Source organism: Artibeus jamaicensis, unplaced genomic scaffold, assembly GCF_021234435.1.
Source record: "Artibeus jamaicensis isolate MK-2021 breed Jamaican fruit bat unplaced genomic scaffold, CSHL_Jam_final contig_2521, whole genome shotgun sequence".
Lineage (NCBI taxonomy): Eukaryota > Metazoa > Chordata > Mammalia > Chiroptera > Phyllostomidae > Artibeus > Artibeus jamaicensis.
Genome location: NW_026521539.1, coordinates 38,710 through 66,428, shown reverse-complemented (window position 1 = coordinate 66,428; position 27,719 = coordinate 38,710). Strand labels below are relative to the sequence as shown.

The 27,719-nt window shown below is 42.0% G+C and overlaps 2 protein-coding genes across 7 annotated transcripts in view; one reads left to right on the top strand and one right to left on the bottom strand.

Annotated features, from left to right (window-relative positions):
* LOC128626961 (ribosome-releasing factor 2, mitochondrial-like) overlaps positions 1 to 6,805 on the top strand; it is a 48,511-nt gene extending 41,706 nt beyond the window's left edge. For 4 of the 5 annotated variants that reach the window (XM_053662543.1, XM_053662542.1, XM_053662544.1 and 1 more), the window contains one exon: positions 16 to 543. In XM_053662543.1, coding sequence (XP_053518518.1) covers positions 16 to 144 — 129 coding nt within the window. In that variant the 3' untranslated portion in view covers positions 145 to 543. Of the gene's footprint in view, positions 1 to 15; positions 544 to 6,618 lie in introns of those variants that run through there. The other variant, XR_008391078.1, reaches the window with a different exon arrangement.
* HEXB (hexosaminidase subunit beta) lies at positions 507 to 27,581 on the bottom strand. 2 transcript variants are annotated; one of them, XM_053662545.1, is made up of 14 exons: positions 27,283 to 27,581; positions 23,329 to 23,474; positions 16,991 to 17,056; positions 11,683 to 11,729; positions 11,313 to 11,423; positions 8,287 to 8,388; positions 6,804 to 6,933; positions 5,257 to 5,434; positions 4,625 to 4,711; positions 3,309 to 3,381; positions 2,352 to 2,526; positions 1,298 to 1,388; positions 1,032 to 1,136; positions 507 to 670 (listed from the first exon to the last, which is right to left on the bottom strand). In XM_053662545.1, exons 1-14 carry the CDS (start codon positions 27,504 to 27,506, stop codon positions 622 to 624), a joined length of 1,584 nt encoding a protein of 527 aa, XP_053518520.1. In that variant the 5' UTR covers positions 27,507 to 27,581; the 3' UTR covers positions 507 to 621. The 2 variants fall into 2 exon arrangements, with proteins under 2 accessions (XP_053518520.1, XP_053518521.1); XM_053662546.1 differs by lacking the exons at positions 507 to 670; positions 1,032 to 1,136; positions 1,298 to 1,388; positions 2,352 to 2,526 and adding an exon at positions 1,813 to 2,028.
* Positions 27,582 to 27,719: the final 138 nt, after the last annotated feature.

Here is a 27,719-nt window from a genome sequence, read left to right as displayed (position 1 = left end):
AATTATTTTGATTAGGGTTATTCAACTGTGCTTCGGACGGTAACATCGGGCTCAGCTACTTTTGCCCTAGAACTATCTAATTATCAAGCCATGAATCCTCAAGACCAAAGTGCCCTGCTCAACCGTAGAAGTGGGCTGACCTAAGTGCTCCTAGGTCCTTGGAGAGAAATTCAGGAGCACCTGCCTGTTCGTTATCAGTAAGGACAATTTTTATTGCTTTATTTATTGGACAAATAAATTGCCATTTGAATACATTCAAGGAACTGAAAGAGGTAACTTAAACCTGACAGTGGCGCTGTGGCTGCCCATTCTGCTTTATGTCATGAGAAGTGTGCTCTGATGTAGAAAGTTAACGTACCTGAACTACACGTGTTTATACGAGGTCCTTCATGTCAGTAAAGACACAGCCCTTTGGAACACATTGAACGATATATTTTGTTGTTGCTTTTTTAAGATATTCTCACAGAAAGTTGCCAGTCTTCTATATATAATGTAGAAGACAGAAGTTCAATCAATTCAAATATATTTTATTCAAAAACAATATACCAAATCTTAATTTACATGATTTCAAACCGAGTCCACGGCAGTGCGTTGCTGCGGGCTTTCCCCTTCTGGTCCAGCTCAGGTGCCACAGTATCCGATGTCAAGAGGCTCCGCAGCTATGCCGCGTCTGCAGAAGGTGAAGCATGAGGGGAAGATTGTTTTAGGTCGCTCTGACTCATCTCCATCTTAAAGAGCTTAGCAGCTTAAGTCAGAATCACCAACTATAGCACTAATTACTGAAAAAAGATTGTTAAAGTAAATCAAAATGGAGATCCAAGTCACACCTAAATTTAGCATAGCTATAAAATGGCTATAAGTTCAAATAGACTTTCTCCTCATAGGTATTACTAATTTTTTTCTAATTAAATCACTGTTTCTTAGGTGACATACATTTGTATTTATAGCAGAAATACCCAAGAAGCTAGTTAACACTGAGGCTAAAAGTCACCCTGGACTCAGTAGTGCCCTGGCTTGCAGAAGAGTCTTACCTGACCATTCTGCAGCGGTGAGCTGTTAGTCTTCTGTAGGCATCGTCTAGATTTCTGATCTTTTTCTGGCTCCAGAGTCTCTCAGCAACAGCACTTGCCCGAGGCCTAAAATTTAAACCACACGTTTCCCAAAGCAGTTTTAATCCATGTTTTCTTAAAGAAGTATCTAAATTATACACTTGGGGAAATTCCTAATGCCTTCTGATTTGGATAGAAAAGGGAAACTAAGGCACCTTCATTCAAATGCCATCACTGAAATTCCATACCATAGTCTCGGAGTGAGGTTAGTTGCATCCACATATTCTCCCCACAGACAAGCTTCTCCACCAAGGACAAGTTGTTTCTGCTGCTGAGAACCTACATTAAAATCATTGCATCAGTGTAAGTGAAGTGATTGTGACTTAAGGCTTATATACAGAGGCAGCACTGGTTTCTCCTGCCACTGTCCCAGGGCAACACTTTCCTCCTGCAGTCAGCAGGGCCCTGGCAGATGTTCGCGGCAGGGGCGCTTCATTCTCACCCCGGCCCTGTGGCTCATACGGTGCTTTTTAGCGTGTGCCGGTATGAAGATACTGGCTTACAAACTGATTCGGTCACCAGAAACTTTTTCCCCCTCTGTGAATAGTGTGCCAGGGAATAAAAATTGGAATACTAGGGACTACCACCCCTGCCTTTAATATCTATATCTCTTGGTAGTAAAAAGAGACTAAGTATCTAATATTTTGTTTTATAGTAATTATGACTTTGATTCTCAGAAAATACTTTCCAGAGAAAGTTAGGTCAATTGCTGATAGACCTACAGTTTAAAAAATTTTTTAAACAGCAAAATTCTTTTTCTCAAAATGTTACATTGAAGTCTGGTATACAAAAAGGGCAGAGTAAAACTGTTCTTTACAAAGAGGGTCTGGGAGCCTGAAGCTCCCTCTGTGCCTGCTCCCCAGAACCTCCAGACCACACAGCTGGAAATCCACTGAACTAGCCTATAGCCTTGCTGAAGTGTCTTACAGTGGAGAGGCAGTTCAGAAGAGGAGATGCAAGGTTAACGTAGTCAAACATCTTTAAAATGCAGAAACAAGACTCACCCCTAAAAATGGAGATAAAAATCTAGGGGGATCTACTTTTCAAGTTCTTTTTTAGGGAAGGATTTGGTTTCTTTCTCAAAGTTTCCAATGATACTGGGGCCCTTCTTTTTAAGTAAACACAAATAAAATCAAGGATTAAACATAAAAGGGAGGCTGGTTAGTAGGTAATAACTAGGTAAGGGTTTCCTTGTGGGAGGGTAGAGAAGAAAATCAGGATAATGCCAGTCGCTTCACTTACCTCTAAAATCAAGAGGTTCCACTTTATAGTATTTCATCCAATCTTGTCCATAAGTGATATAGCCTAAGTACCACGGAGCAGAGAGGATCGCAGGGAAGCCAGCTTTTGTGATTACCTCTAGTTCATTAACATACTTGTCCTCTTTCCATACTTGAATGATAGTGTCTTGCTGAAGCTATTAAAATAAAAAATTACAATATATATTGCTAGGTCTACCAAATACAGTACATGAAATTTAAAGTCCAAGATTTATAACTAGAAAAATAACTTAGATCCTTGAAAAACCACACGCATCATCTTCTTTCCCCTTTCCCCTCAGAGTTAGTGCCAAATACTGTTTCTTATAGCAACTTACAATTAGAAGTTGCATCAGCCTTCAGGTTGGATATCTAACATTTGCCTGTTTAGGACATGATGCAGGTGTAGTGAACAAGGGCTTTGGTCCCGTCTCTACCACACTGTTACGTACTCTGAAACGGTGAGGACGTCACCAGCCCTTCTGGAAAGGGAGCACTAATAGCTGGACTTGCAAATTCTCAGGTGCCCAAAGGAAAATAAAGAATTCTATGTTAGAGAGATGCCATTTAAAGTAACAAGTGTACTTTGGTTATTTTACTTAAAATGACCTTACTAGCAATAAAGACTCATTTGTTCTTATGTGTTTATTTCACCCATTCCTGGAAAAAAGGAACTTACTTCAAAGTACTTATTTGTGATTAATGAGATAGGAGGGGAGTGATGAGAAGGAGGCACTGAAGAGGGAGGTGCATGGAAGAAAAGAAAGACCATTCACACTGGGCTCAGTCCGCAGCTCTTGCCTAATCAAAGTTTAAATGGAAAAGGAAGCTAATTTCCCCAGCATTGGGGGGTGCTTCCTAAGGATTTGTTACATCCAGGATGTTACAATATCAAGCCTCTTAGATTATCAGAATCGAATGCAGTCTTCATACTTCTCACCTTCACATTGTCATCAAAAACCTCTTGCCAGACGATGGATCCTTTCTTTATGGTTGAAATAATATCCAAAAGCCTACCAATGAGAAAAAAATTTAAGTTATTTTGGATCACAAGGTTAACAATCCGCATACTTTCTACCACAGACTGCAGTGGTCTTAAGTACCTTTCAGTACAGCACAGCTTTATCACAGAAACAGCTAAATGTCGGCGGTCAGCCCTGAGGCTCCTTCTTTCTAGGACGTGGCTCAGATGCTGCCACAGCAGAGGGGTTTAATAGTCATTTGCTGAATGAATGAGTCTTTAAGCACGCCCCCAGCACAGGAAGACATGTAAGTCACAGGGCAGTATAGAAACAGCAATCTCTAGTAATTTCATGGGTATCTTAGAATAAAATAAACTATAATCTATTTCATAATGTCACCTAAATAACATTCAACAGTTGCTGACAATTAGTCCACAAGTATTTCCTGATGTTTCGACAATGCCAGGTACTCTGCAGCATAAAAAATTTAGAATGTACCACATGACAAGCTAAATAGGAAGAGGCTGGCGTCTGGGCTTGCCCAGGGCAGGGGTGGGCAAACTACAGCCTGAAGCCTGTTTTCTGTATGGCTCGTGAGCTGAGAATGATTTTCATATTTTGTAAAGTACTGTTTAAAAAATAAAAATGTATAACCAGATGTGGCCCACAAAGCCTTAAATATTCACAATCTGGCCTTTACAGAAAAAAGTTTACTGGTCCTTAGCATACAGCAGCACTGCCCAGTGGAACTTTACGCAGGGATGGAAATGTTTCATACATGTACTTTCCAGTACGGGAGCCCCTAACTAACGTCATCCAGCTACTGAACACTTGAAATGTGGCTGATGTGACCGAGGAACTGAATGTTGAATTTCCCTTTCATTTGAATGCAAACCGCTGCATGTGGCTGTGGCTCTCAGACTGGATGGCACAGGTATACAACATTTTTAAAAGCACCTGTAATTGACACAAGGGACTGAATTACAGGGGCGGATGGTGAGGAAGACCTCCAAGGGTAGCCAGGCTTTCAGCTGCATTCTTAGAGCATGTGACTGCCGTCCCGAATTTTAACAATTACTGCAAAAGGCTTACTTAGCCTTACCATGTTCCTGATTTGAAGAAAGCAGTGGATATTGCTATTGTTTATGTGATTTTTATATACAAAGTATACAACATGTAAACTTTAGCAAGGGGGTAGAGAAAACAAAAAAATAAAATAGTACTAGTAATAGCTAAAACTATTGCAAAAGGCATTCATGAAATAAAAACACAAGTAGGCTTTCAAGTAACTTACTTTTGAATATAGAAAGATTCTAGTTTTCTAAAATCTTTGCCAAAGCCTGTCTGCTTCATGAAATCCTGGATATCTGGATTGGACTCCCTTAAAAAAATAGAACAATGATTAATATTTCATTAGAAGTTTCATATGCCTAACCTGTTTAAGTCAGCATACCTTCTTACCATCATTTGTGCTTAAAACTCTCAAAGTTGCAGCAGTTAAAGTAAGCTTAAAAACTTAGTTATGAGTTATCTTTGTGTTCCATTGCAAATAATTTTTTCCAGAAGCCGACTTTTTGCAAAAATGGCTTTCCCTATCTCCTGCCTCCCTTCTCCACCTAAGGTTATTTGCAGAGATTTTTTTTTAGAAATCTCTCCCACTTACTCGTTGCCTTCTTTCACTAAAGTTGTTCTCATTCAATATTATCTCTTTTTAAATCTCCATTTTCTTCTGTATCTTGATGTACCTGCCTAAAAGCTATTTTACTTTCTTATACCACCCCAAATCCACCACCTCAGGAGTTACATTGTCAAGGTAAAGCTGTGCAAGTAGAGGTATTGCCCCCAATCTTCCCTTTTCATGTGAAGACCTTTTGACCTACTTCAAATGCAATAGTTAAGGGAAATGCAGGTTTTAAACTGTCATACCAACAATCAAATTCCACTTCATCTCCTCCCAAATGAATGAACCAATCTGGAAATACCAAACTAATTTCTTTGAAAAATTTAGACAGGAAGCTGTAAGTTGTATTCAAAATAGGGTTTATAGGTCCAAAAGTCCCAGGCTCATGTTCATTGTAACATGGAGTTAGGAGATCCTTCTGACCTGGAGGAAAACATGAAGATTCTTTTCTTAAAAAGTATTTTGACCACAACGACGTGGCTTAGCATATGATTACACTATTTTATTTTGTTGAAACTGTAAGAGATTTTATACAAAGGAAGATAAGCATGTTGCTATGGTTATTTCTCCCAATTAAGATGAGGGAGAACTGTCTCCTGAACCCAACCCCTGAACCTGTTTCCCTTTCCACCAGCCACTTTGAGATTGTATTCACTTCAAATATTGTCTTGAATATTAATAACTCCCAAATCTTCAGCTTGCCCCAACCCTTTTTTCTTGAACTTCAACCCATATTTCAGATTCCCTGATGAACACAATTAGATATTTTATCTGCACTTCAAACACAATCTAACAAAAGCCAAATTTCCTGTTCCCTAAGCTCCTTCTGTAGCGTCTCCTGGTTTCTGTATAATCTATAGCTCTTTCCTTTCCTCTTGAAGTCAGTTATCAAGTTCTGTGACTTGATGGTATATTCCAAAATGTCATCTCTCACTTCTCTGCATTAGTTCATACTTCTGCCATCACCAGTGTGATCTAGGACTTCAGTTTCTTTTTCCTTCCATTGTGCCAATGTAGGTTTTCCTGAACTGTGGCTCCCTCATGTCACTCCTCAACTCCGTCACGTTCGCTGGTTTCCGTGTCCTGACAAGCCCACATTCCTCCCGCGAGGCCCTCTACACTACTTTCCAGACTTAGTTCCCATTATTCTCCACATCTACTGTAATAATATTTACTGAACAGTTACGTCAGGTGATATTCTGTGCTCTACATTAGTTATTTAGTACTCAAAGAAATATGATAGCTATTGTTAATACAACCCATTCTAGAGATGGGGAAACTGAGGATGAGATACTCTGCAACTTGCTCAAGGCCACTCAGTTTATAAATGGCAGAAGCAGGACTCAGACCCAGGCAGTGTGGACCCAGCAGTCTGGCTCCAGAGCCAGTGCCTAACCACCCCGGAGTGAAAGCCCCTCCCACCCTCCTGCACTGCACTCCAGCCGAATGCCTTTCCTGTCTCGTTCCCTCTGCTGGAAACACAACTCCATTCTTGGGCCTCAGGAAAGCGTTTGAAGTGTTGCCTCATGAAACCATTTCTTAAATTCGCCCAGTATGTTCTACTTGTCATAGTTATTTTTTGTTTCCGTTGTCCCTTGTTTTTATAGTTTAGGCAGTGCACAGACACAGTGACTTGTTCAGACAGACACATAACAGGTACTGAATTATGTTTGTCAATAGTGCTACCTTTTGTGTAAATCACAACTAAGAATAAAATGAGCAAACACCAAGTCATAAAATAAGAGTTGCAGAACCTCAAATGTTCACTTTTGGGAACTCATAAAACACTTACCTTTCCCCCAAGACTGTGTGTGTCCAGGGGTATCAAACTCTGGTAGGACTCGAATCCCCCGTAATCGGGCATATTCAATCACCATACGGACTTCGTTTGGTGTATAAATATGAGAAAAAGAATAGCTTCCCTGGAAAAAGCCACATTGATTAAAATTAAAATGTACGAAATGGATTTGGTCCTGAAAACTGTTAACAGTTCTGTTTGCAGTTTGATATTTCATAGCAGACTTTTCCAGTATCACAATGTATTAAGTACTTCTGTGTGATGTTGGATAACTCATTCAGATTGTTTGCCAGATCTTATCCATAAGCTCTCAGTACACTTTTATTCCACATTTACTGATAGAACTACCTAAATGACAAATGACTTAACTTCTTCATCAAAAAATAACAAATTATAAGAAAAAAATAGATGTGCACAGGTGGGCACCTAAAAGTCAAAAGGGAATTAGTAGATATGGGAACTGACCACAAGTACAGACCTTACTTGCACCCCAATGCAAAAAAAATCAGGGGGTTGTTTTTTTTTTTAAAGAAAAAGGCCTTGGGGAAATGTAAATAGTGATTGGCTATCTGGGTTTTTGTTAATTTTTTTAGCTGCAGTAATGTTTTGTTTTTTAAATAGGACTTTTCACAAATGAGATATGACATCTTGAATTTGCTTCAAAATAAAGGTGGAAGGAAGAATAGGTAACATAAGATTGACCATGTACTGACTATTAAAGCCAGGTGATGGGGACATGGAAACCCATTACATTATTCTACTTCTGTATATGTTTAAAATTTTCCATAATAAAAAGTAAAACAAAACTAAACAAAAACAGCAGTGCTACCAGCATTTCAGCCTATGCTACTTCATAACACTGCAGAAAGCTTTGGAATTATGACCAGAGAGTAAAATTTTGAGTCCTGCTCTACTCCTTTTGAACTGCAACTGTGGACAAGGCACACAGCTTCTCAGTTACCGTCTCGGTATCACAGGGAATTAAAGGGATGACACTGAGGCTCACTCCCAACTCCCCTGGTCCATAGTGCAACAGTTTGAACACTTCTGAGACTACCACTGTTTTCTAAGAAGCTCTCATTTCTAAAATTCCCTAGTTCATGTAGTTTTTCAGAGAGAAAAAGAAATAGTCATTTAGAGAGTTCAAAATAATTGTTTAAAGCAAATACACAGTTGGACTACTTGAGAAATATAATTAACCTTATTTGAATCGTGAATGTGGCAGGTCTCCTACATCCTTAAGGTTTAAAAATTTTATGTATATAGCCTCTACAGACTGTTTACATTTATGATAACAATGATAAAAACAGAACAGTTTTATGGATCTAAAATGCTAAGCCGCAGCCTATTTTTAAAAAAACAAACATTTAAAACCACAAGTATCTAACTTTTACACTTCTATCCATAAGAAGTATTAAAGCTACAGACATCTAGTGCAACTACCAAAAATTTTAGTAGACACACATGAATTACTCACTTTATTGCTTAACTCTGGGAAAGTGATGCTCTGATAGGGGAAAGACTCGTCATCAACTATGTGCCAGTGGAGAACGTTAAACTTATTAAAAGCCATGGCATCCTGCAAAAAACATGTTAAAAAATTATACACCACATAGAACACACAATCCAATTTATGTGTCTCCACTCGGGATTGTTTTCAATGTGTATGCTTCCTTTTAAATTTTTCAGTGAAGAATGTGGAAGAAGTTTTATTCTATACCTTACAGAGTTTACATGGCATGTCACTTTTCAAAAATTCTCTACAGAATTTGTATTCATTCTAGACAGTAAGTTATAACTTTGCTCAACGGGGAAGGAGCAAGCTTATAGTCCCAGTGAGTACTTAGGGGTGGGCCAAGAATGGAAAATAGTTCTTGGCTGCTACTACTATGTTTGGAAATGGAGCAGAGGAAAAATGAGGCATTCGTATAACTACCACGGCTTATAATTCCCACAATTCTGAGATCTGATTGCTAGCCCTTCCTTACAAATAAAGGAAATATAACACAACTTGAGAAATGTGGTACAAATAAAAGAAATGCAATACAATTCCAATCAAAATCCTCAGAAGTTTTTGGGATATTGACATGTTTACTCTGGAATAATTGACAATACAATGTTTATATAAAATACACATAGATTATTCAAAAAGAAAAAATAATAAGGGGGAATATTTGCCCTACAGTGTAATCAAAATTTAAAGCCCCCCTTCTCCTTCATCAGGGCCAAAGGGATTGGCTGATGTGTTTCAGAAATGGCTTACATATGAGGGAACTGTACAAGAAATAAGTGTGTGGAGGGTAATGGCAGGATCTGCATTATCAGAGAAGCGCATTCCTCGTGGCTTTTTACCAGGAGATGGCAAAGGGACAGATAAATATTTTAATTTTGGAGCCATAGGGTTATCACAACTGATCCTGCAGTTGTAAAGCAAGACAATGTATAAAAAAAGATGGACGTGGCTGTATTCCAGTAAAATGTCACTTGCAAAAGTAGGTGACAAGCTGGGTTTTGTCCTTGGGCTGTAGTTTGTCAACCTCTGTGCTATAGTTATTGAGATAAGTGCTGTTTTTTAGGAAATCCAAAAAGAAATACTGAGGGGTATTAGAGCATATTATTTGGAACTTGCATATAGTTTAAGAAAAATATGTTTAAATAAGAGGAAGAATAAGGCAAATATGACACAATTTTTAAATTGAGTTGTCTAGATAAACAGTACATGGGAGTCCTTTGCACTTTCCTTACAATTTCTGTGTGTTTGAATTACTTCAAAAATACAAAGAGAAAGAAATCTTCTAAAGTTATAGGAATTAAAGTCATCTATAGTGGCCCAAGAAGATAAACTGGTACATAGGACAGATTGAGAGTTCAGAAACTGATTCGTGTATTTAAGGAATTTAGTTTTTGCTAGTCATGATATTGAAAGCAGTGGGGAAATTACAGATTGCTCAAAAATGATATTGGGACTACAGGCTAACCTTTGGGGAAAATAATATTAACATAATCACCTACAATGCACTAAATTCTAACTGAATCAAGAACTTAAGAAAAATACAATATTAAAAGGAAATTTGAGAGGCTATTTTTATATTTATACTCTTGTTTTAGAAGCCTTTCTTATCATACCTCCCAAGGTCAAAAACAATAACAGACAAGACTGAAAGATGATCAATTTATAAAATTAAAGCTTTTTAACTTTATAAAAAATTAAACCTTCTACAGGCAAAAGACACTGTATTATAAACATGGTTTAAAAATCAAATTTAGAAAACTTCACAACAATATGTGATGGATAAGAACATCATATAAATATAAGCAAATATAAAAGTATTACTGACACATCTATAAACAAATATAACAGTAAAGAGCTCAAATCAATAAGGAAGAATTAATGTTCTAGAAGACAAAGTGGACATCAAACATAAACTCACAGTTTGCAATGCAAAAAATACAAATAGCTAGTAAGTAAGAGGCTTATTTATATTCACTAAAAAGCAAAGCAATACAAATTAAAACAAGGAAATACTTTATCACCAGGTTAGCAAAGAATATGGCAAAGGTGTGCCGCACTGTTGGCCAGGCCTGCAACGGTGCGGCCTCACTAGCAGGCCGTCTGACAGTTCGCACCAAAGATTAGAAGTGCACAGCTTTAAGCCCAGAGATTCTCGTCTAAGAACTTGTCCTCAGGAAATAATCCTGACAAGTGTGCAAATATAAAAATGTTTCCTCTGAAGTGCTGTTTGTGATAATGATACATTAACCTCGATGTCCATCAGTAGGAGACTGGTTAAATACATATCACAGTACATAAAAAAGAATCTTCAGCTGTTTAAAAAGATGATGTTGGCCTTATATACTGTCATAGAATAATGTCTGTAACAGTCTATTTTAAAAGTAGCAAAAGTATAGTCCCATTTATTTTAAAAGTCATATTTGTTAATATTTCCATTTTTAAGTCTAAATGAGATAAATGGGACATAAAAACTTATGTTCATCTTCGGTGAACTATGGGATACCTCGCTCTTACAACCTGAGGTTCCATATTTCTTTGGAACATTTCCCTAGGTATAAATCAACCCCCAGACTCAATGCCACTATAAAGAAAGTGGAGGTCACAAAATTAAAGGACATTAACTAGAGGTACAGTGACCACGTATTTCTAATCAAAAGTCTAGACCTGTGAATTGACAACTGGAAGTATACAAAGAGGGCCAATGGGAAGTACTAAAACCGTCTTTCTCTTAATTTTGGCGAACCGTTGAGTCCCCTCCTCCCCTTCCCCCATGAAAACAACAGGGTGAGTCCCTAGGGAGCCTCTACTTCTAGCTGAGAAAACACACTTCACGAAGGAGGGAGGGAAGGAGGCCCAGCGCTTATACGAGTACATGAAAAATGAACCCCCCATTCCAACCTGTTTGATAGCCTAAGTAACCAATAGAAGCAACAACATAATAGGACACATCTTCAGAGTACACAGTGGATTAAAATAAAATAATTACGTACCAGAGTTTTAAGAATACTATTAACTGGGAGATAGTGTCTGGCTGTATCAATTAAAATTCCTCTGTGAGGAAACCTTGGAGAATCACTAATGGTGGATTCATTGATGGTGAACTGTAAAACAAAATACGTTTTGATTCATTTTTAAAAGTTTCTCTTAACTTAAGCTTAATAATGACTATATCTGCCTATGTAAGTATTGGATTAAAAAAGATTAATTTAGAACAAAAAAAGTGAAATTTATATTTACCATCTAAGATAAATATTTGGGGAGAAGAAACCTTCAGGAAGCAATAAACAGCTAAAAAGCATGCATTTTTCTTGTAGCAATATGTCTGTCTAAAAATGTTAGTAACATGATAATCATACTTACAGCCCCATAAGGATCTTGATAAATTAACTGGCTGAAGGTCTCTAGACCTAGGGAAAGTAAAATGTATAATTTATTGCATAATTCATAAAACAAATTGAAACATTAAAAGTTGTACTATCCAAACAGAACCATAACCAGGTAAGGCAAATGAAATTAAACATAGTGTTATACCCTTACTCTCTAACATATTTTCCAAAGCTAAAGCTCAGTTTTCAAAAAAACCTCTGTTGCTACTAATAAAAATGCTTTATTTTATTGTTCCCGTGGCCTGTGTTTTGTTTGAATGATGAACATAAAAAAGAATATTTAATAAAACAAAAAACCAGTTCCTAATACATTTATAACATTATGACTAAGACTTTTTATGATAAAATATTATAGAAACTTGAGAAGGTACCTACACTTAAAGAAGGCAGAAAGGCTCAAAGAGCCACCATGAAACTACAATAAAGGCCCCACCTACAATGTTTTACTCGTAGCCACAAAAATTATCTCCTGAACATTTTTTTACTCAAGTGATTATTTCTTTAATACAATATATTACAGGACAGTTCCTCTAACTGGCCTTGAGTTTACTAAAATTTACCATTCTAGTTAACAACTATATAGCCAGGGAAAAGTTTAACCTAAGAATAGTTCAAAGTTAGAAATGAGAGGGGAGGTGTTAAAACTGACACCATTAAGAGACTACTATGAACAATTATATGCCAACAAATTTGACAATTTTTAAAAAAATGGATAAATTCTTAGAAATGTACAACCTATCAGGACTAAAATTATGAAGAAATAGAAAATATGAACAGACTGATTACTAGGAAGGAGTTTATATCAATAATGAAAAACCTCTCAACAAATAAAAGTCCAGGACCATATGGCTTCACTGGTGAATTCTACCAAACATTTAAAGAAAAATTAATGCTAAACACTCTCAAATCTCCCACAGAATATAAGAGGACAAAACACTTCCAAGGCCTCATTTTACAAGGCCAGCATTATCGTGATACCAAAATCAGACAAGCACACAAGAAAAAAATATTACAGGCCAATGTCCCTGATGAACACAGGTACAAAAATCCTCAACCAAATTCTCAAAGATTAGCAAACCAGATTCAATAAAACATTAAAAGGGCTACACAGCATGAGTGGAAGTTATTCCCCAAATGCACAGATAGTTCAACATCCACAAATCACTCCGTGTAACACATCCCATTAAGGACATTAAAGTGAAGGACAAAATCATGATCGTCTCAATGGATGCCCCAAGAGCAGCTGAAAAAAATTCAACATCCATTTATGACAAAAACTCTCAACAAAGTAGGTATAGAGTGAACATGCCTCAACATAATAATGGCCATTTGTGACAAATTCAGTAAAATTAATGGATATAAAAATCAATGTATAAAAATTTAATTTCTACACAGAAATGACCAGTTATCAGAGAAATTAAGGAAACAGTCCCATCAAGAAGAATAAAATAACCAAAGAATAAGGTTAACCAAGGAGCTAAAAGACCTCTACACTGAAAATGATGTTGATGAAAGAAATTAAACACAAATAAATGGAAAGTTATTCCATGTTCATGGATTGGAAAAATTAGTATCATTAAAATGTTAAATCTTCTCAAAGCCATCTACATATTCAATGCAATCCCTTATCAAAGTTCCAATGGCATTTTTCACAGAAATAGAACAAACAATCCTGTAATTTGTATGCAACCACAAAACACCTCAAATAGCCAAAGCAATCTTGAGAAAGATGAACAAGGCATCACACTCTCTAATTTTATACTATATTACAAAGCTATAGTCATCAAAACAGTTTGGTATTAGCATTAAAACAGAGAGACAGATCAGTAGACCAGAATAGAGAGCCCAGAAGTAGAAGCACACATGTACGGTCAATTAATTTACAGCAGAGGTAAGAATACACAATGGGAAAAGGACAGTCTCTTCAGTAAGTGGTGCTGGGAAAACTGGACAGTCACATGCAAAACAATGACACTGGACTGCTATCTAATACCACACACAAAGTTAATTCAAAGTGGATTAAAGCCCTGAATGAAAGACCTGCAACGATAAAAATCCCAGAAAAAACATAGGAAGGTACGCTCCTTGCCATGGGCCTTGGCCATGATCTTTTTGGATTGAAACTAAAAGCAAAGGCAATGAAAGCAAAAATAAACAAATGGAACTAAATCAAATTTATAAAACTTCAAAGCAGACCTCTCCAAAATGTGCCACTGTGGCACATGAATTACTCTGAGCTGAAGATAATCAAGACCCTGCAGGCCCATGAGAAATTTTTGCCTTTCCTTAAAGAATTTAGATTAGGGGCTTTGCCCATAAGAATTTTTTACCAAAACTAACCTTTCTTGACCTATCTGTATGGCAGGGAAACATAATTAGTGAACAGCTATTCTTATCACTCTGCAATGACCTTCCTCCCCTCTGAAGCCCCAAGACACTTTAGCTCAGAATGTCACATGTACCTCCTTTTACCTATCTCCGAACCTCTCATGCACATGGGCTCTGACTCTCATGTGTGTTGGCTTCCTGTGAATACATATGTGATTAAGTTTGGTTATTTTCTCTTGTTAATCTGTCTCATGTTGATTTCATTTTACACCAGCTGAAAGAAACTAGGAGTAGAAGAAATTTTCTCCATTCCCACATAAAACCATCAACAAAATGAAAAGGCAACTTACCAAATGGAAGAAAATATTTGCAAATCATATATCTGATAAGGGGTTAATTTGCAAAGTATGTTACGAACACAACTCAATGGCCAAAAAAGAAGTCTGATTAAAAAACAGGCAGATGATCTGAACAGACATTTTTTTTTAAAAAAAGACATACAGACAGACAACGGGTGCATTAAAAGGTACTCAGCATTAATCACTAGGGAAATATAAACCAACCCCATAGTGAAATATCACCTCATAACTGTTAGAATGGCTATTGCCAAAAAGAAAAAAACAAGTGTTAGCAAGGATGTAGAGTAAAGGGAACCCTTGTGCATTCTTGGTAGGAATATAAATTGGTGCAGCCACTATGGAAAACTGGATGGATGTTTCTCAAAAAATTAAAAACAGTGCTACCATATGATCCGGCAGTTCTATATCAGGTATTTATCTGAAGAAAATGAAAACACTAATTCAAAAAGACATGTCCTCCCCACCACCATGTTCACAGCAGCATTATTTATAACTGCCAAGACATAGAAACACCTCCATCCATGGATAAATGGATAAATGGGACACACAGGAATACTATTCAGCCATAAAATAAGGAAAATTTTGCCATCTGCAACTTGGATAGACCTTTAGGGCACTGTGCGAAGTGAAATAAGTCGGACGGATGAATGACCGTGTCTCACTTAGATGTGGAATCTTAACCAAAACCGAGCACCGAGCTCACAGATACAAAGAACGGACTGGTGGTGGCCAGAGGCGGGGAGGGGGGTGAAATGGGTAAAAGGGTCCAAGGTACAATCTGCCAGTTATAAAATAAATCAAGTTCCTTGGGATATAATGTATAATACTGTGTTGCATATTTGAAAGTTGCTGAGAGAGTAGATCTTAAAAGTTTCATAACAAATAAAATTTTTGTAACTATATAAGGTGGTGTCTGTTAACTGGACTTACTGTGATCATTTCACAAAATATACAAATATCGAATCATTATGTTTTATACCTAAAATATAATGTTACATGTCAAATTATACCTTCAAAAAATTAGGAAATGAGAAGAAAAAGAAACTCAGTCATTTGTGCTATCGCTTCCTTCCTAAATATAGGCTCATACAGGGAAGCCAAACTTTGGAATTTTCTGGTTAAGTAGCAATTCACTCAAGTGCCATTTAAAGCTGTTACTTTGAATGCCTAATGGCAAACAGAAGAGCAGGACGTGGGCTAGAATCTGGTCACTGAACGTTCTCGAAAGCCCTTTCCTTTGTTGTGGATCAGCACAAACATCAGTAAAGCTCCCTCTTCTTTAGCAGACCCCACACGAAACAGGCCAGTCAGACTATATATCAATGATCTAGATGGTCACGACTGCAGTTAGGTTTGTAGTAAACATCTGTTGATATTTTCACGTTCTACTTTGAAACAGGATTATAATCATGCCATTTTTATTATGACCATAAAACGTGATGAGGACTGTATTTGAGAGACTGCTCAACCTGCGTCAAGCCCAAAGCCGCCCTCTTTTTTAACTGCAGTGCCATAATTTTGGTTGGTTAGCTCACATTAAAGAAAATTATCCTTTTTTAAAACCCTACCATTTGGAAGTCAGTACAACAATGTCTTACTAAAAAGAGGTACAAGAAGCTTTTGTGCGGCAAAAGTAAATGACCCAAAGCCTAAACTTTGAAGTTCAGACTGTAAAATTCACAGGAAAAGCAATTAAGGCTTCTTCCCGCCCACTGCTTACAGAGTGTTCCAACCACCCTTTATCCTTTCACACTGTTCCTTTAACCTCGGTCACGTTTCTGAATCCACAGGAATCTGAAACAGGGGACAGCGCCTCTCCCTTCTCTGTCACGGTGTGACGGTTCACTCTTCCTTACCGAGTTTTCCCACCCAGAGAGAGGCAGAACTGTCCTGTTCCTCAGTGCATTCCGATGGAAACTGGTAGTAAGACCCAGTACGACCCCAAGGGTGACGTCAGAGAATGACCGAGCAGAGCCTCTCTGGCACCTCACACGAAGTGGCCCATGTGTTTGTGCTGAGTCAGGGTCATCAGTGTCTTTCCATGTCAAGCTGAAAACATTGCCGCTACATGGACAGCTGGACATGGTGTTTTTTGGGGAAACGGTTTTTCTCTTGTTTGCTACTGCACTGGTAGGATGGCTCAGTAATAAGTTGGAAGAACTTTTTATTTTAATAAACAACCATAAATAAATAAAGAAATAAGAAATAGAAAAAGAGAAGGAAGGGAGGGAGGTAGGATGGGAGGGAAAGAAAAGAAAAGAAAAAAGAAAAGAAAGAAAAAGAAAATGGGGGGGTGGTGATGCTTGGTATTGAAGGCAGCAAGAAGTGCCAGAGAAACAAAACCCCCTTAATCAGGGTGGCTGGGGCCATTTGTAACTGGAGCGTTGCAGTTCCAAGAGCATCAGTTAATTATAGCGCTGAATGTAATAGCCCTCACGCATTTCTAAAAGGTCAAATGGAAATCATTTTGGAAATGCCCAATATACCATTCTGTGAAGTGTTTAAGGAAGCAAAGCTTTGCTGTGCTGGATTTCCCAAAGCAGCAACTGAAAATATTTCTTTACCAAAAAATAACAATAAACTACATAATCTTACCTCGTAATGCTCCCCAGACTCTGTTGGCCTTGAGGAAAGCCATTGGTCCCTTCACAAGTAAAGTATCTATATGGGGAGAAAAATGTGTTAATCCCTCACTGACACATGGTAAGTTCCCAAACACGCCATAGGTATTGCTGGACTGTTCTTTTCTGAGCTCCAGACCTGTTTTCCCCGCTGCCTGCCGCACATCGCTTAGCTGTCCCACAGATTCCTTTTACTCCACGCGCCCAAAACTGAACTCTTCCCCCCCTTGCCTGCTTCACACACTTCACCTGCCCGTCTCCTCTGCTGTACGTCTGAGTCACAGCACCACCCTCTAGCCAGCTGAGTCGTTCAAGTCAGGAACCTGGGCTTTATCTCCGTGATGCCTTCCCCACCCCAGGACAGTTACTGTCTCCAACTGCCCCTCAATACAGTACGGTCATAGTGAAGCTGAGGTTTCCTTCGTGAAGCCGCTGGGGTCACTCAAATCTTCCCGTCCCTGTGGCCGGGGACTTACCTCTGCTCTTCCCTCCTTCTGTGCTTCCCACTTTCTCTACACCTGCCTTTCCCAAATATCACCCTGGATCTTCCTGTAGACTCACTTCTTAACTCACTTTAGCTTAATTCAACTTTGTCCCACTCAGTAAAAAGTTCGCACTCATCTAGGGGCTCCGGTTGGCTGCTACCAGGCAAAGGGGGTGCTAAATATTTCAGTCCTTGAATCATACTCTGCCTAAGGTGGTCCCCAATAGTCATCTTTAGTCTTACACTTGGGGTGGAGTCAACCACAGACCAAGTAAAAAGCACCATTCAGCACAGAGAGACTGAAAACGCAAGGGCCACTGATGCAGCCTGGGCCACAGTAAGGACACTCAAGGGCTGCAGGTTAATGATTTAATCCTGTATCTGGGCTGTACCTTCCACCTCCACCACCACCCAGAAAATCACGGGATTGTTGGCTGCAGGTTGGGAAAGAGTTCTATCAACAGCCAACAGTCATGTGACCCCTTCGTCTGGCAGACTCCTGACAAGGCAGCCTTTCCATCGGAAGATCGGGGATGAGTGAGCGGGGAGCCCGGCTGAGAGCAGCACTGCTCTGACGACTGCACTGCGAACACGGCACCTCTCTGTCAGAGTCACATCTGTGCTGCCTGGCACCCACAGGCCCTCAGTCACTGCTGAGAATCATGTTTTTGCCATGTTACAGTTTTGAGACCTCCCAGAAACGGCACAGTCATCTAAAAACATTAACGTGTTGCATGTGCTTGATGCCAATTATTTTCCAGTGAACTGAGGATTGGCTGATATTAAAAAGGACTTTGACTCAACTCAATGAAAAAACCACAAATATAAAGCAGTTGGAAGGAGATTTTGTTCTCTAAATAAATAAACACACAGGCTAGAGAATTTCCTCTTTTATTTCAAAACCAAATTATTAGTGTTAACAGTGATTACCTCCCTGACCTGAAATGGGAGTGGCATCTCTGACTTCAGCTATCGCTTTCCCGCCTTTTGCACCATACTTTGTTTTAAAGGGTGTACATACAAGTAACATCAATATATTCTCCTTTAAGAACTATGAAATATTACGGATCTCCTTTGAGATGGCCACTCAGCTCCCTTTCCTGTCCTTCAAACGTTTATCAGGCCTTTCCTAGGCACTTTCATACGCACATGTGTGTAGCAGGAAAATACCGTTGTTGTTTTACATCATGTCCCTGTGGATGTATAAATACATGTATTTCATTGAACATCCTTGATATATGCCATTATTTCTCTACAGTAGAAACTAGTGCGCTTTTGGTTTTGAGGGCATGCAATTTTTACAATTCTTATTTAGAAGATAAATGCTGGTGTAGCTCAGTCAATTGAGCGTGGGCCTGCAAACCAAGGGATCGATTCCCAGTCAGGGCACATGCCTGGGTTGCGGGCAAGTTCCCAGCAGGGGACACACAAGAGGCAGCCATATATTGATATTTCTCTCCCTCTCTCCTTCCCTTCCCCTCTAAAGATATATAAATAAAATCTTTTTTTAAAAAAAGAAGATAATGTTGTAGCATTTGTTGCTCCCCTTGACATTTCCTCACACTCTGGAACAACAGTTGCTATTTTGTTATTTCCATTTGTTCGTGTTACTTTTATCGTCATCATCATCATCAGTTTGTTTGAAACTTAAAGCTAGTTTATCCTTCCATGTGGAAATTTCACAATCAACTTGTCTTAAGAAACTTCCTTTCAGAATAAAAAGCGTTAGCAAAGCTGAGTCAAAGATAAACTATAACTCTCTCTTTTCTGGAATGTATAGTATGTCATTGCATTGCCAACGGTCAGCAAAGATTCCTTGACCACGTAATGGCCACTTTATCTTCATTCAGGTCGCAAGACCTACCCATACAGTGTGTGAGTGCCGACTGCCATGAAGTCACATGGCCAGTGTCGGCAAAGGATCCTGCTTCTCTTCCAGGCATGGCGCTGAAGGAAAATGAAGTTATTTTTTCAAAGAGATGTACTATTGAGAAATCTCATCTATGCCAAGAGGATAAGGAAGTGTCCTTCCCTGTCTGTGGGCTGTCGAAGGACAAAGGCCCCACTCTGTTCTCGTGCACATCGTCCTCCCTGTTGTCCCTGCGGCTCACCAGTCAGCTCTCTGTGCTCCTCCGTATCGCCCATGTCCTCATGGTGCTCCTCTCTGATCCCCTGGTTCAGCTCACCGTCGTTCCCAGTCAGTACACCCCATGGAAAAGGCCTGCCCAATTCTTTATTCCTCCCAGAGCATTAGGGAAGAGCCTTAGAAAATGTTTGAGGCAACAAAAAAATCATGTAGCTAAATCTCGATTATATTACTGAGCAAGTGAAATAGCTGCCCCACCTCGAGTTCTGCAATATCTTTGTCAGATTAGAGTATAAGTAGAGATCATGCATGTAAGCACAGATATGTCATCAAAATAAAAGTTAAGAAATTACCTAGATGTTCAAAAATAAGAGATTAGCCAAGTTAGTTATGGCATATCCAGGCAAAAATATTTAGTGAGATACATGTTCATAATGTGCAACATTATTATTTTAAAAACACAAAATACAAAACCATGCATACAGAATTAGCCCCATTTTCATGTTATCATGCTTATATTTATATATATGTAAAATATTTAAACATATTGCTCTTTTTAAAAATCTGAAATAACCAGTGTTGGGGGCTGGGATAAGCCTGAAACAGGCTGATACAATCCGACCTGAAGGTTGCGCCTGAATAACAGGATGCTGCGGTTAGGAGCCATAGAACCTCCCCTCCTGGACATGCGGGTGGCACACCAATCAGTGCCTTGATCACGCGCCCGCCATGCACCCCCCGGCCAATCACAGGCTAGAGCACGCCTTGAAGCCACCTATCCACTGCACTTCCTCCACTGCCCTCCTCTATATAACTCCCTCCATTTTGAAATAAAATTTGCAGCTTGATCAGAATCCTTTGTCTTGCTGCCATTCTTCACGCCTCCTGTCCCATCCCCCTTCATCCGTTACAGGTATATTGGCGGACCCCGTTGACTGCCTCGCAGGCCGAGGCAACTGGCGCCCAACGTGCGGCCCCGCTGTTCGCCTGTGCGGACCGCTGTCCCCTTCGATCGCAGCGTTTTCGCCTGGCTCACGCGACTACTCGGCCGCGCACCGGTATTCCCTGACGACCCCCGTTCCCCGACAGCGGCATTTCAACGGTAAGACCCAGCCATGGGACAGGCATGCTCACAACATGATTTGTTCGTTGCTCAATTAAAAGAGTCTCCCAAGGTGCGCAAGATAAGAGTTCGTAAAAAAGATTTGAATTCCTTTTTCACTTTCGTTTTTAAAATCTGCCCATGGTTTCCTCAGGAGGGTAGCATTGACTCCCGCGTCTGGCGCCGTGTAGGCGACTGTCTAAGTGACTATTATAAGGTTTTTGGCCCCGAGACTATCCCTATAACTGCCTTTAACTATTATAACCTCATAACAGACATCCTTAAAAACCACAATAATTCCCCTGACATACAGCGCCTTCGCAAAGAAGGGCAAGAAATTCTCCGCAGTCACTCCCCGGCCCCCTGCAAAGCCCCCTCAGTCCACGGCCTTCCCGACGTTCGTGCTGACTCGCTTTCGCGACCCCCCTCACGAGCGCCTTCAAACTGTCCTTCTGTTTCCATCCAAATAGATACAGACCCTCAAGTCCCTTCTCTGTACCCTCCCCTTCAGGAGTTCTATTCCTCTGCTCCACCCCCCGATTCCCGGGACCCCGGTGACCAGTTAGACCCCTCTGAACAGGCAGAATTAGAGGACGAGGCCGCTCGCTACAATAATCCTGACTGGCCACCACTCGTGGCGCAGTCCTTCCGCCATTCAAACCGCCTCCTTATCGTACCTCTCACGCACCCGCCGCCGCCATTTTGCCTTCAGCGCATGGCGCGTCCGCCATTTCGCCCGCGGCGTGCAAGGCACCCAGTACCTTGCCCTTGGCGGCCACCACCGCATTCACTCCGCTTCCAAAGACTTTCCTTCAGGAAACCCTCAGCATACCCTTTAGAGTTCAGCCTATGCTCTTTTACTCCTCCCCTTGTATCTATAAAGGTTCACAAAATAATTCTTTAGATATTTCTGTTGGTTTCGCCAGCTTTACCAATTGTAGCCACACGCTTAATTACAGCACATCCTCTGTCCTGGCCCAGGGCGAGCATTTGTGTGTGGTAATAATCTAGCCTTTACCGCCTTGCCCGCCAATTGGACAGGGCTATGTGCCCTAGCTGCCTTATTACCTGACATAGACATCATCCCAGGAGATGAGCCTGTTCCCGTCCCTGCTTTTGACCACTTTGCAGGACGACACAAAAGAGCCTTAGCTGTTATTCCCCTGCTTGTTGGTCTAGGAGTCTCTGGAGCGGTAGCTACCGGAACTGCAGGATTAGGAGTCGCAATTCACTCCTATACAAAACTTTCCAAACAACTTGTCGATGATGTCCAAGCCTTATCAAATACTATTACTGACATTCAAGACCAATTAGATTCCCTAGCAGAAGTAGTCCTACAGAATAGACGAGGTCTAGACTTACTCACAGCAGAGCAGGGAGGTATCTGTTTAGCTTTACAGGAACGATGCTGCTTTTATGCCAACAAGTCAGGCATTGTACGGGACAAGATCAAGACCCTTCAAGAAGACCTGGAAAAACAGCGAAAAGCTCTGACTGAGAGCCCTTTCCTTACAGCCTTCAACGGACTGCTCCCCTTTCTTCTCCCTCTCCTCCGGCCTTTAATAGCTATCATTCTTTTCCTGACCTTTGCTCCCTGGGTTCTCAGGCGCACCACAAACCTCATCCGAGACCAACTTAACTCCCTTCTTGGCAAACCTATCCAGATACATTATCACCAGCTAGAAATGAATGAACCTGGCACTGACTCGCAGCGTTTTCTCCGAGAATGTCCTCGCGCATAAACTCCCTTTTACACCCCCACCTCCTATGGGAACAGTATAACTCTTGGCATTATACTTTACATATGAATTGTAATGGATACCGCTAGGTGCAGAGCAAAGCATCGCAAGGAGAAGCTACCCCGAAGGTGGCCCTGCCATGTCTCCTGAGAGGCAAGTCGGCTTGCATAGAGGTCAGCGCCCCAACCCTCTCCTCCGAAAAGGGTGCTTCAGAGCTCAAGACGAGCTCCGGAGGAGCCAGACCTCTGCCTCCCCTAGCCGGTTAATGTCCACTCCTCACCTTAAAAATAAAAATAAGGGAGGAGATGTTGGGGGCTGGGATAAGCCTGAAACAGGCTGATACAATCCGACCTGAAGGTTGCGCCTGAATAACAGGATGCTGCGGTTAGGAGCCATAGAACCTCCCCTCCTGGACATGCGGGTGGCACACCAATCAGTGCCTTGATCACGCGCCCGCCATGCACCCCCCGGCCAATCACAGGCTAGAGCACGCCTTGAAGCCACCTATCCACTGCACTTCCTCCACTGCCCTCCTCTATATAACTCCCTCCATTTTGAAATAAAATTTGCAGCTTGATCAGAATCCTTTGTCTTGCTGCCATTCTTCGCGCCTCCTGTCCCATCCCCCTTCATCTGTTACAGGTATATCGGCGGACCCCGTTGACTGCCTCGCGGGCCGAGGCAAACCAGGGTTAACCAAGTGCTAGAATAATGAGTGATTTATTTCCCCCCTCTCCACTTACTGTGCCTTTACCATCAGAATTTAATGGTAATTTAAAAAACAGGAACTAAAAACTCACTAGCCGAAAACTTACAACAGTTCACGGCACGGAGACTGCTTTTGGCACTTAAGTCTGCAACAGCTTTTGATATGATACGTTCGCATCACATAGGTACTCACAGGACTCATCTGAAGAGATGTTGGGGAACGTGTCGCACTCTGAGTCGAGGACCACTGAGACGAGAAGCTGCTGTAAGTCCGTTTTAACAAGAGATTTGGCGGGGCGATGATGCCGCTCGTGGGAACCAAAAATACAGTCATAATATCTGTGTGAGAAATGAATTTAAACAAATTTTAAACCACTGCAGCCAAGTTTCAGATATGTATGTGGTGGCAGACATTGTAGTTGACCCCTCAAATCCATGCTTCCCCAAATTATTAGTCCAACTGCACCCCAGTTGGACTAAGATGCAGTCTCACCCCAAACTGCACGTTAGAATCGCCTAGGGAGCTTTTTTAAAGTACTGATGTCTGGACCTTCGGAACCAGAATCTTGGACAGTAGGATCCAGGCATGGGAGTTTTCAAAGTTACCCCCACGCTCCCAAGTGACTCACATGAAGTCCCCGATAAGAACCACCAGTCTAACCAATGAAGGTAACCCCGATCACTCCTGAGTGTACAAGCCCATTCTGACCAGTGATGGGGTGGGGGTGGGAATGTAGGAGGAAGTTTCGTAAGTGAACCAACCACAAGGAGAAAACTTTCTGTGCTGTGACACCTGGACCAGCTGCACCCACACCAAAGAGGGCTGAGCAGAGATGGAAGGAATACCAATTTCTTACTCATCCCATTGTGCCACTTAGTCAACTAGTCCTGAAATCCTCCCTGCTTTGGGACTTCCTGTTATGTAGAGATAATAGATTTGCTTATTGTTAAGGCAGATTCAGCCACGATTCCTGTATTCTTCCAACAAAAGCATCCTAGCTAATACATATACCTCCATGTAATGTTGCCAGACCGCAGATTTCTCACTAGGGCCTTGAAAGCAGTCGTTTAAATAATATTGTATAGATGTTGATTAGCCAGAGGCTGTGTGCGCTACCTATGTGTAAGAACGTCTTGTGTTTTTCCACATGAGTAAGGAGACAGAGGCACATTCCAGTGAGTTTGGAAGTGAAGGGGAGTTCACCAGTGGGGGTGGCTGGAGGAAGGTGCCGAGGGCCCTTTTCACACAAAAACCTCCACAGACTCAAAAGGAAACCAGGATCACTGAACTAGATTACACTTAAAAACGATTAAGATGGTTAATCGTAGGTGTCTTTTACCACATTAGGTCCTGGCTTGTCCCAAGTAAGGAAAATCTTGGCCCAGGGTCATTAAAATCCTAAAGCAAACCCAGAGGGTTCTGAGGCAGTCATGTCCAAGGTACAGGCATACCCCGTTTCACTGTGCTTCATGGATGCCGTGTTTTTTACAAATTGAATGCAAGACCTTCCACCAGCATGAGGATTACAACTCACTGTATTGCAAGGCTTGCTTTATTTCTGTGGCTGGAACTAAACCCGCAGTATCTCTGAGGTGTGTCTGTACTTGGGTTAATTTCAGGAACTGAGAGAGTGAAGCTACTTGTTCATTAAACAAATGATTAGCGTGGGACAGACCTTGTTCTAGAAGCCGAGGGAGCAGCCTTGTACCAAACACCTCTCTGCCTGCAAAATGCACACTGTTGCAAAGCAGAGCTTGTGACAGAAGCTGGGCTCCTCGGAGACAGGAGCCACGCACGGGATTCTGAACGATCTGCGTCCCAAGCCCCAAGCTGTGTGTGCTCCCATACTCCTGAAGCTTTGGACCAGCTTTGTCACCTCTAAATCGCTCCCTCATCTCTCAATCTTTCCAACCCCCACATGCTTTTACTTTGAAACAGACTCTGCCCCTCCTGACTTCCTAGAGTGCTCCCCTGAAGGCTTTCAAGTCTTAGCCACAAGGGCTGTTTTACAACCTGCTTCCTAACAGTGCAGCCTATAATTAATGGCTGCTTCACACTCAGGGCACAAATTAGTTCAGCAAACTCCAGATTACCTGCGCTGCCTTGGAATGCCAAGCCTTGTTTTTAAACTGTCTCACAGCTGATTCAGGTCCTGCTGTCTAACCACTAACCTGCCGTCCATGCTTTCTTGCCGTACTCATAGCACTTCAGCTTATGACCAAGTTCTTGTTTTACTAGTGGTATGGCACAGAGGGAAAACCCAATCCGAAAAACTAAGTCCCAAAGCAAATATAAGCAAAGGATAAGTGGTTTTGTTTTTAATCCTCACTCCAGGATACAGCTTTTATGGTGTGGTGGGGGGAGAGTGAAACATTGATCTGCTTCATGTGACCGGCCAAGGACAGAACCCACAACTCAGGCGTGTGCCCTGACCAGGGATTCAACCAGAAACCTTGTGGTGTGTGGGGTGATGCTCCTACCAACTTAGCCACCCAGCCAGGCTCCTAGCCACCCAGCCAGGGCAAGTGTGTGTTTTTAAAAGACTGCCCAGCTGTGATCTCCCTTTAGATCAGGGGTCCCCAACCCCCAGTTACCCACCCCTGGCCTTTTAGGAGCCAGACCACACACAGGAGGTGAGCAGCGGGTTAGTTAGCAAAGCTTCATCTGTACTTACAGCTGCTCCACGTCACTTCCATTACTGCCTGAGCTCTGCCTCCTGTCAGATCAGCAGTGGCACTGGATTCCCATAGGAGAATCTATGCACTCAGTCATCCCCAAACCACCTCACCCTGGGTGTGTAGAAAATTTGGTTTTCACAAGACGGGTCCCTGATGTCCAAAAGGTTGGGGACTGCTGCTTTAGACGACTTTCAGGTACTTTTTCCTTCTCAATATCCCAAGGCAACCAACCACCTTGTTTTTACTTCTTCACTGGGACTCTAGCCATTATGACCTATTACTAGGTTCAATACCAGAGGCTCATTAGGGTATGTGTCTAAAATGAAGGTAACAGTATCCACTTAGTTGTACAAAACTGAAGAGGAGAATGAGCCATCTCTGCTGTCCACATCTTGGGGCTGGGCTTCTTCAGCCAGAGCCTTAGCCCCAGACCTGTCTGGGGCCAGTGGGTATTAAGCTAGTTTTGCATTTTCCACCAGCTGTTTGGTGTCCTGCAGGTACGATGAAGCTGTAATGCCCACTGGGAACAGAAATAGAACTGGTGGGTGGGGGTTGCAGTACAAACAGGACCAATTACAATCCTCCAGGGCACTAACTCACCTTCAGGACTGGTCCACCTACACACGTCTCACTCTGAGGGAACAGCGAACAGCGTGTGGCCTGCTGAACTATCTCCCCAAGTGCGATCTGCTTGGCGTGTGGCTAGCAAAGCTCGGCTGTGGGCTGCTTCCCCTTTTTACAATTATTCACCCTGCCTGTGGGCTGCTGAACTACTAAGGAGAAGTTCAGAGAGCGAGCATATCACTGGCGTGGGAAGACAAAAAATCAGATATTGCGTTGCACAGAACATTGCATATGGAACAGAGATTTTGGAAGGGAAGGGGAGTTTTAGGTAGTGTGCTCCAACCTACGGGCTTTCTGCCATCTAAATTGTTACCAGACTTGGGGGTGGCTGGTGAGACGGCCTACAAATGACAGCCAACTTTGGGGAATCCCTGGTCCCCAAGCATTAAGCACTCTTCCTCGTGACTCCAAATAAGCTGCCTCTTCCCTCCCTCCCCCACTTCCATCCACCCTAGACTCCCTTTCTAGACGAACGTGGCCAAGGATTCTGAACAACCTACTACCACTGAACGTCCCAGACGCAAACCAGGGTTCCTGGGCGCCCAGGATGTCCCTGAGGATGCAGGAGGGAAGGGGAAGTGCTTGGGTGTCGTTCGGTATTTCCAGCCGGCTCTGCCATCTTCTAGATCTTTGACTTGAGTCAAGTCACTAACCGGCTCTGAGACTGCCTCCTCGTCTGTCAAAAGGGGATAATGCACTGGCGTGGCTGGTGGCTGTGCAGGTGCTAAGAGGCGCCCTCCTCCCCCTCGAATCTTTTCCTGCACAGCGTCCCTGGGTGGTGCGCCCGGGAGTCTTGGGGGCCCCAGGGCTCCTCCCAGCTCGGCCGCTGGGCAGGACCACTCACCGCCTGAACGCTTCCTGAAGGAGGGCGCAGGAAGGGCCGGCCTTGGAAGAGGGATGGTGGGCGATATGGAAGTTCTCCGGGGAGAGGTACAGCAGGCGCGAGGTCATCTGCACCGAGAGCGGCATGGGCCACAGAGCCGGACCCTGCGCAGCAAAGGTGTTGGGGACCTGCTCGGACTGCAGCGCTAGCAAAGCCAGCGCTGCCAGCAGCCCGTGCAGCTCCATGGCCCCTAAGGTGCTCCCAACCTGGGCCCACCCGGGTCTGCCCCGCTGTATTTGACTCCCCGGCTCAGCCCCGGAGGAGGACCCGACTCCGCCTACAGGGGGGTGGGACCCAGGAGACTGCCGGCCCCGCCGCCACCTCCACCGCCTTTCCACCCAGCCCAAACCCCGCCTAGTGTTCAGGTCCTAGCCCCTGTTTGCACTGCCTCAGGGAAA

Bases quoted from the DNA above. Each gene is read 5' to 3' on its own strand.
- HEXB (XM_053662545.1), bottom strand. From the start codon at position 27,506: ATGGAGCTGCACGGGCTGCTGGCAGCGCTGGCTTTGCTAGCGCTGCAG. The intron at 23,475-27,282 runs GTGAGTGGTCCT...TTTCTCACACAG, and splicing joins CTTCAGGAAGCGTTCAGGCG to ATATTATGACTGTATTTTTG. The intron at 5,435-6,803 runs GTAAGTGTTTTA...GTTTTCCTCCAG, and splicing joins CACACAGTCTTGGGGGAAAG to GTCAGAAGGATCTCCTAACT.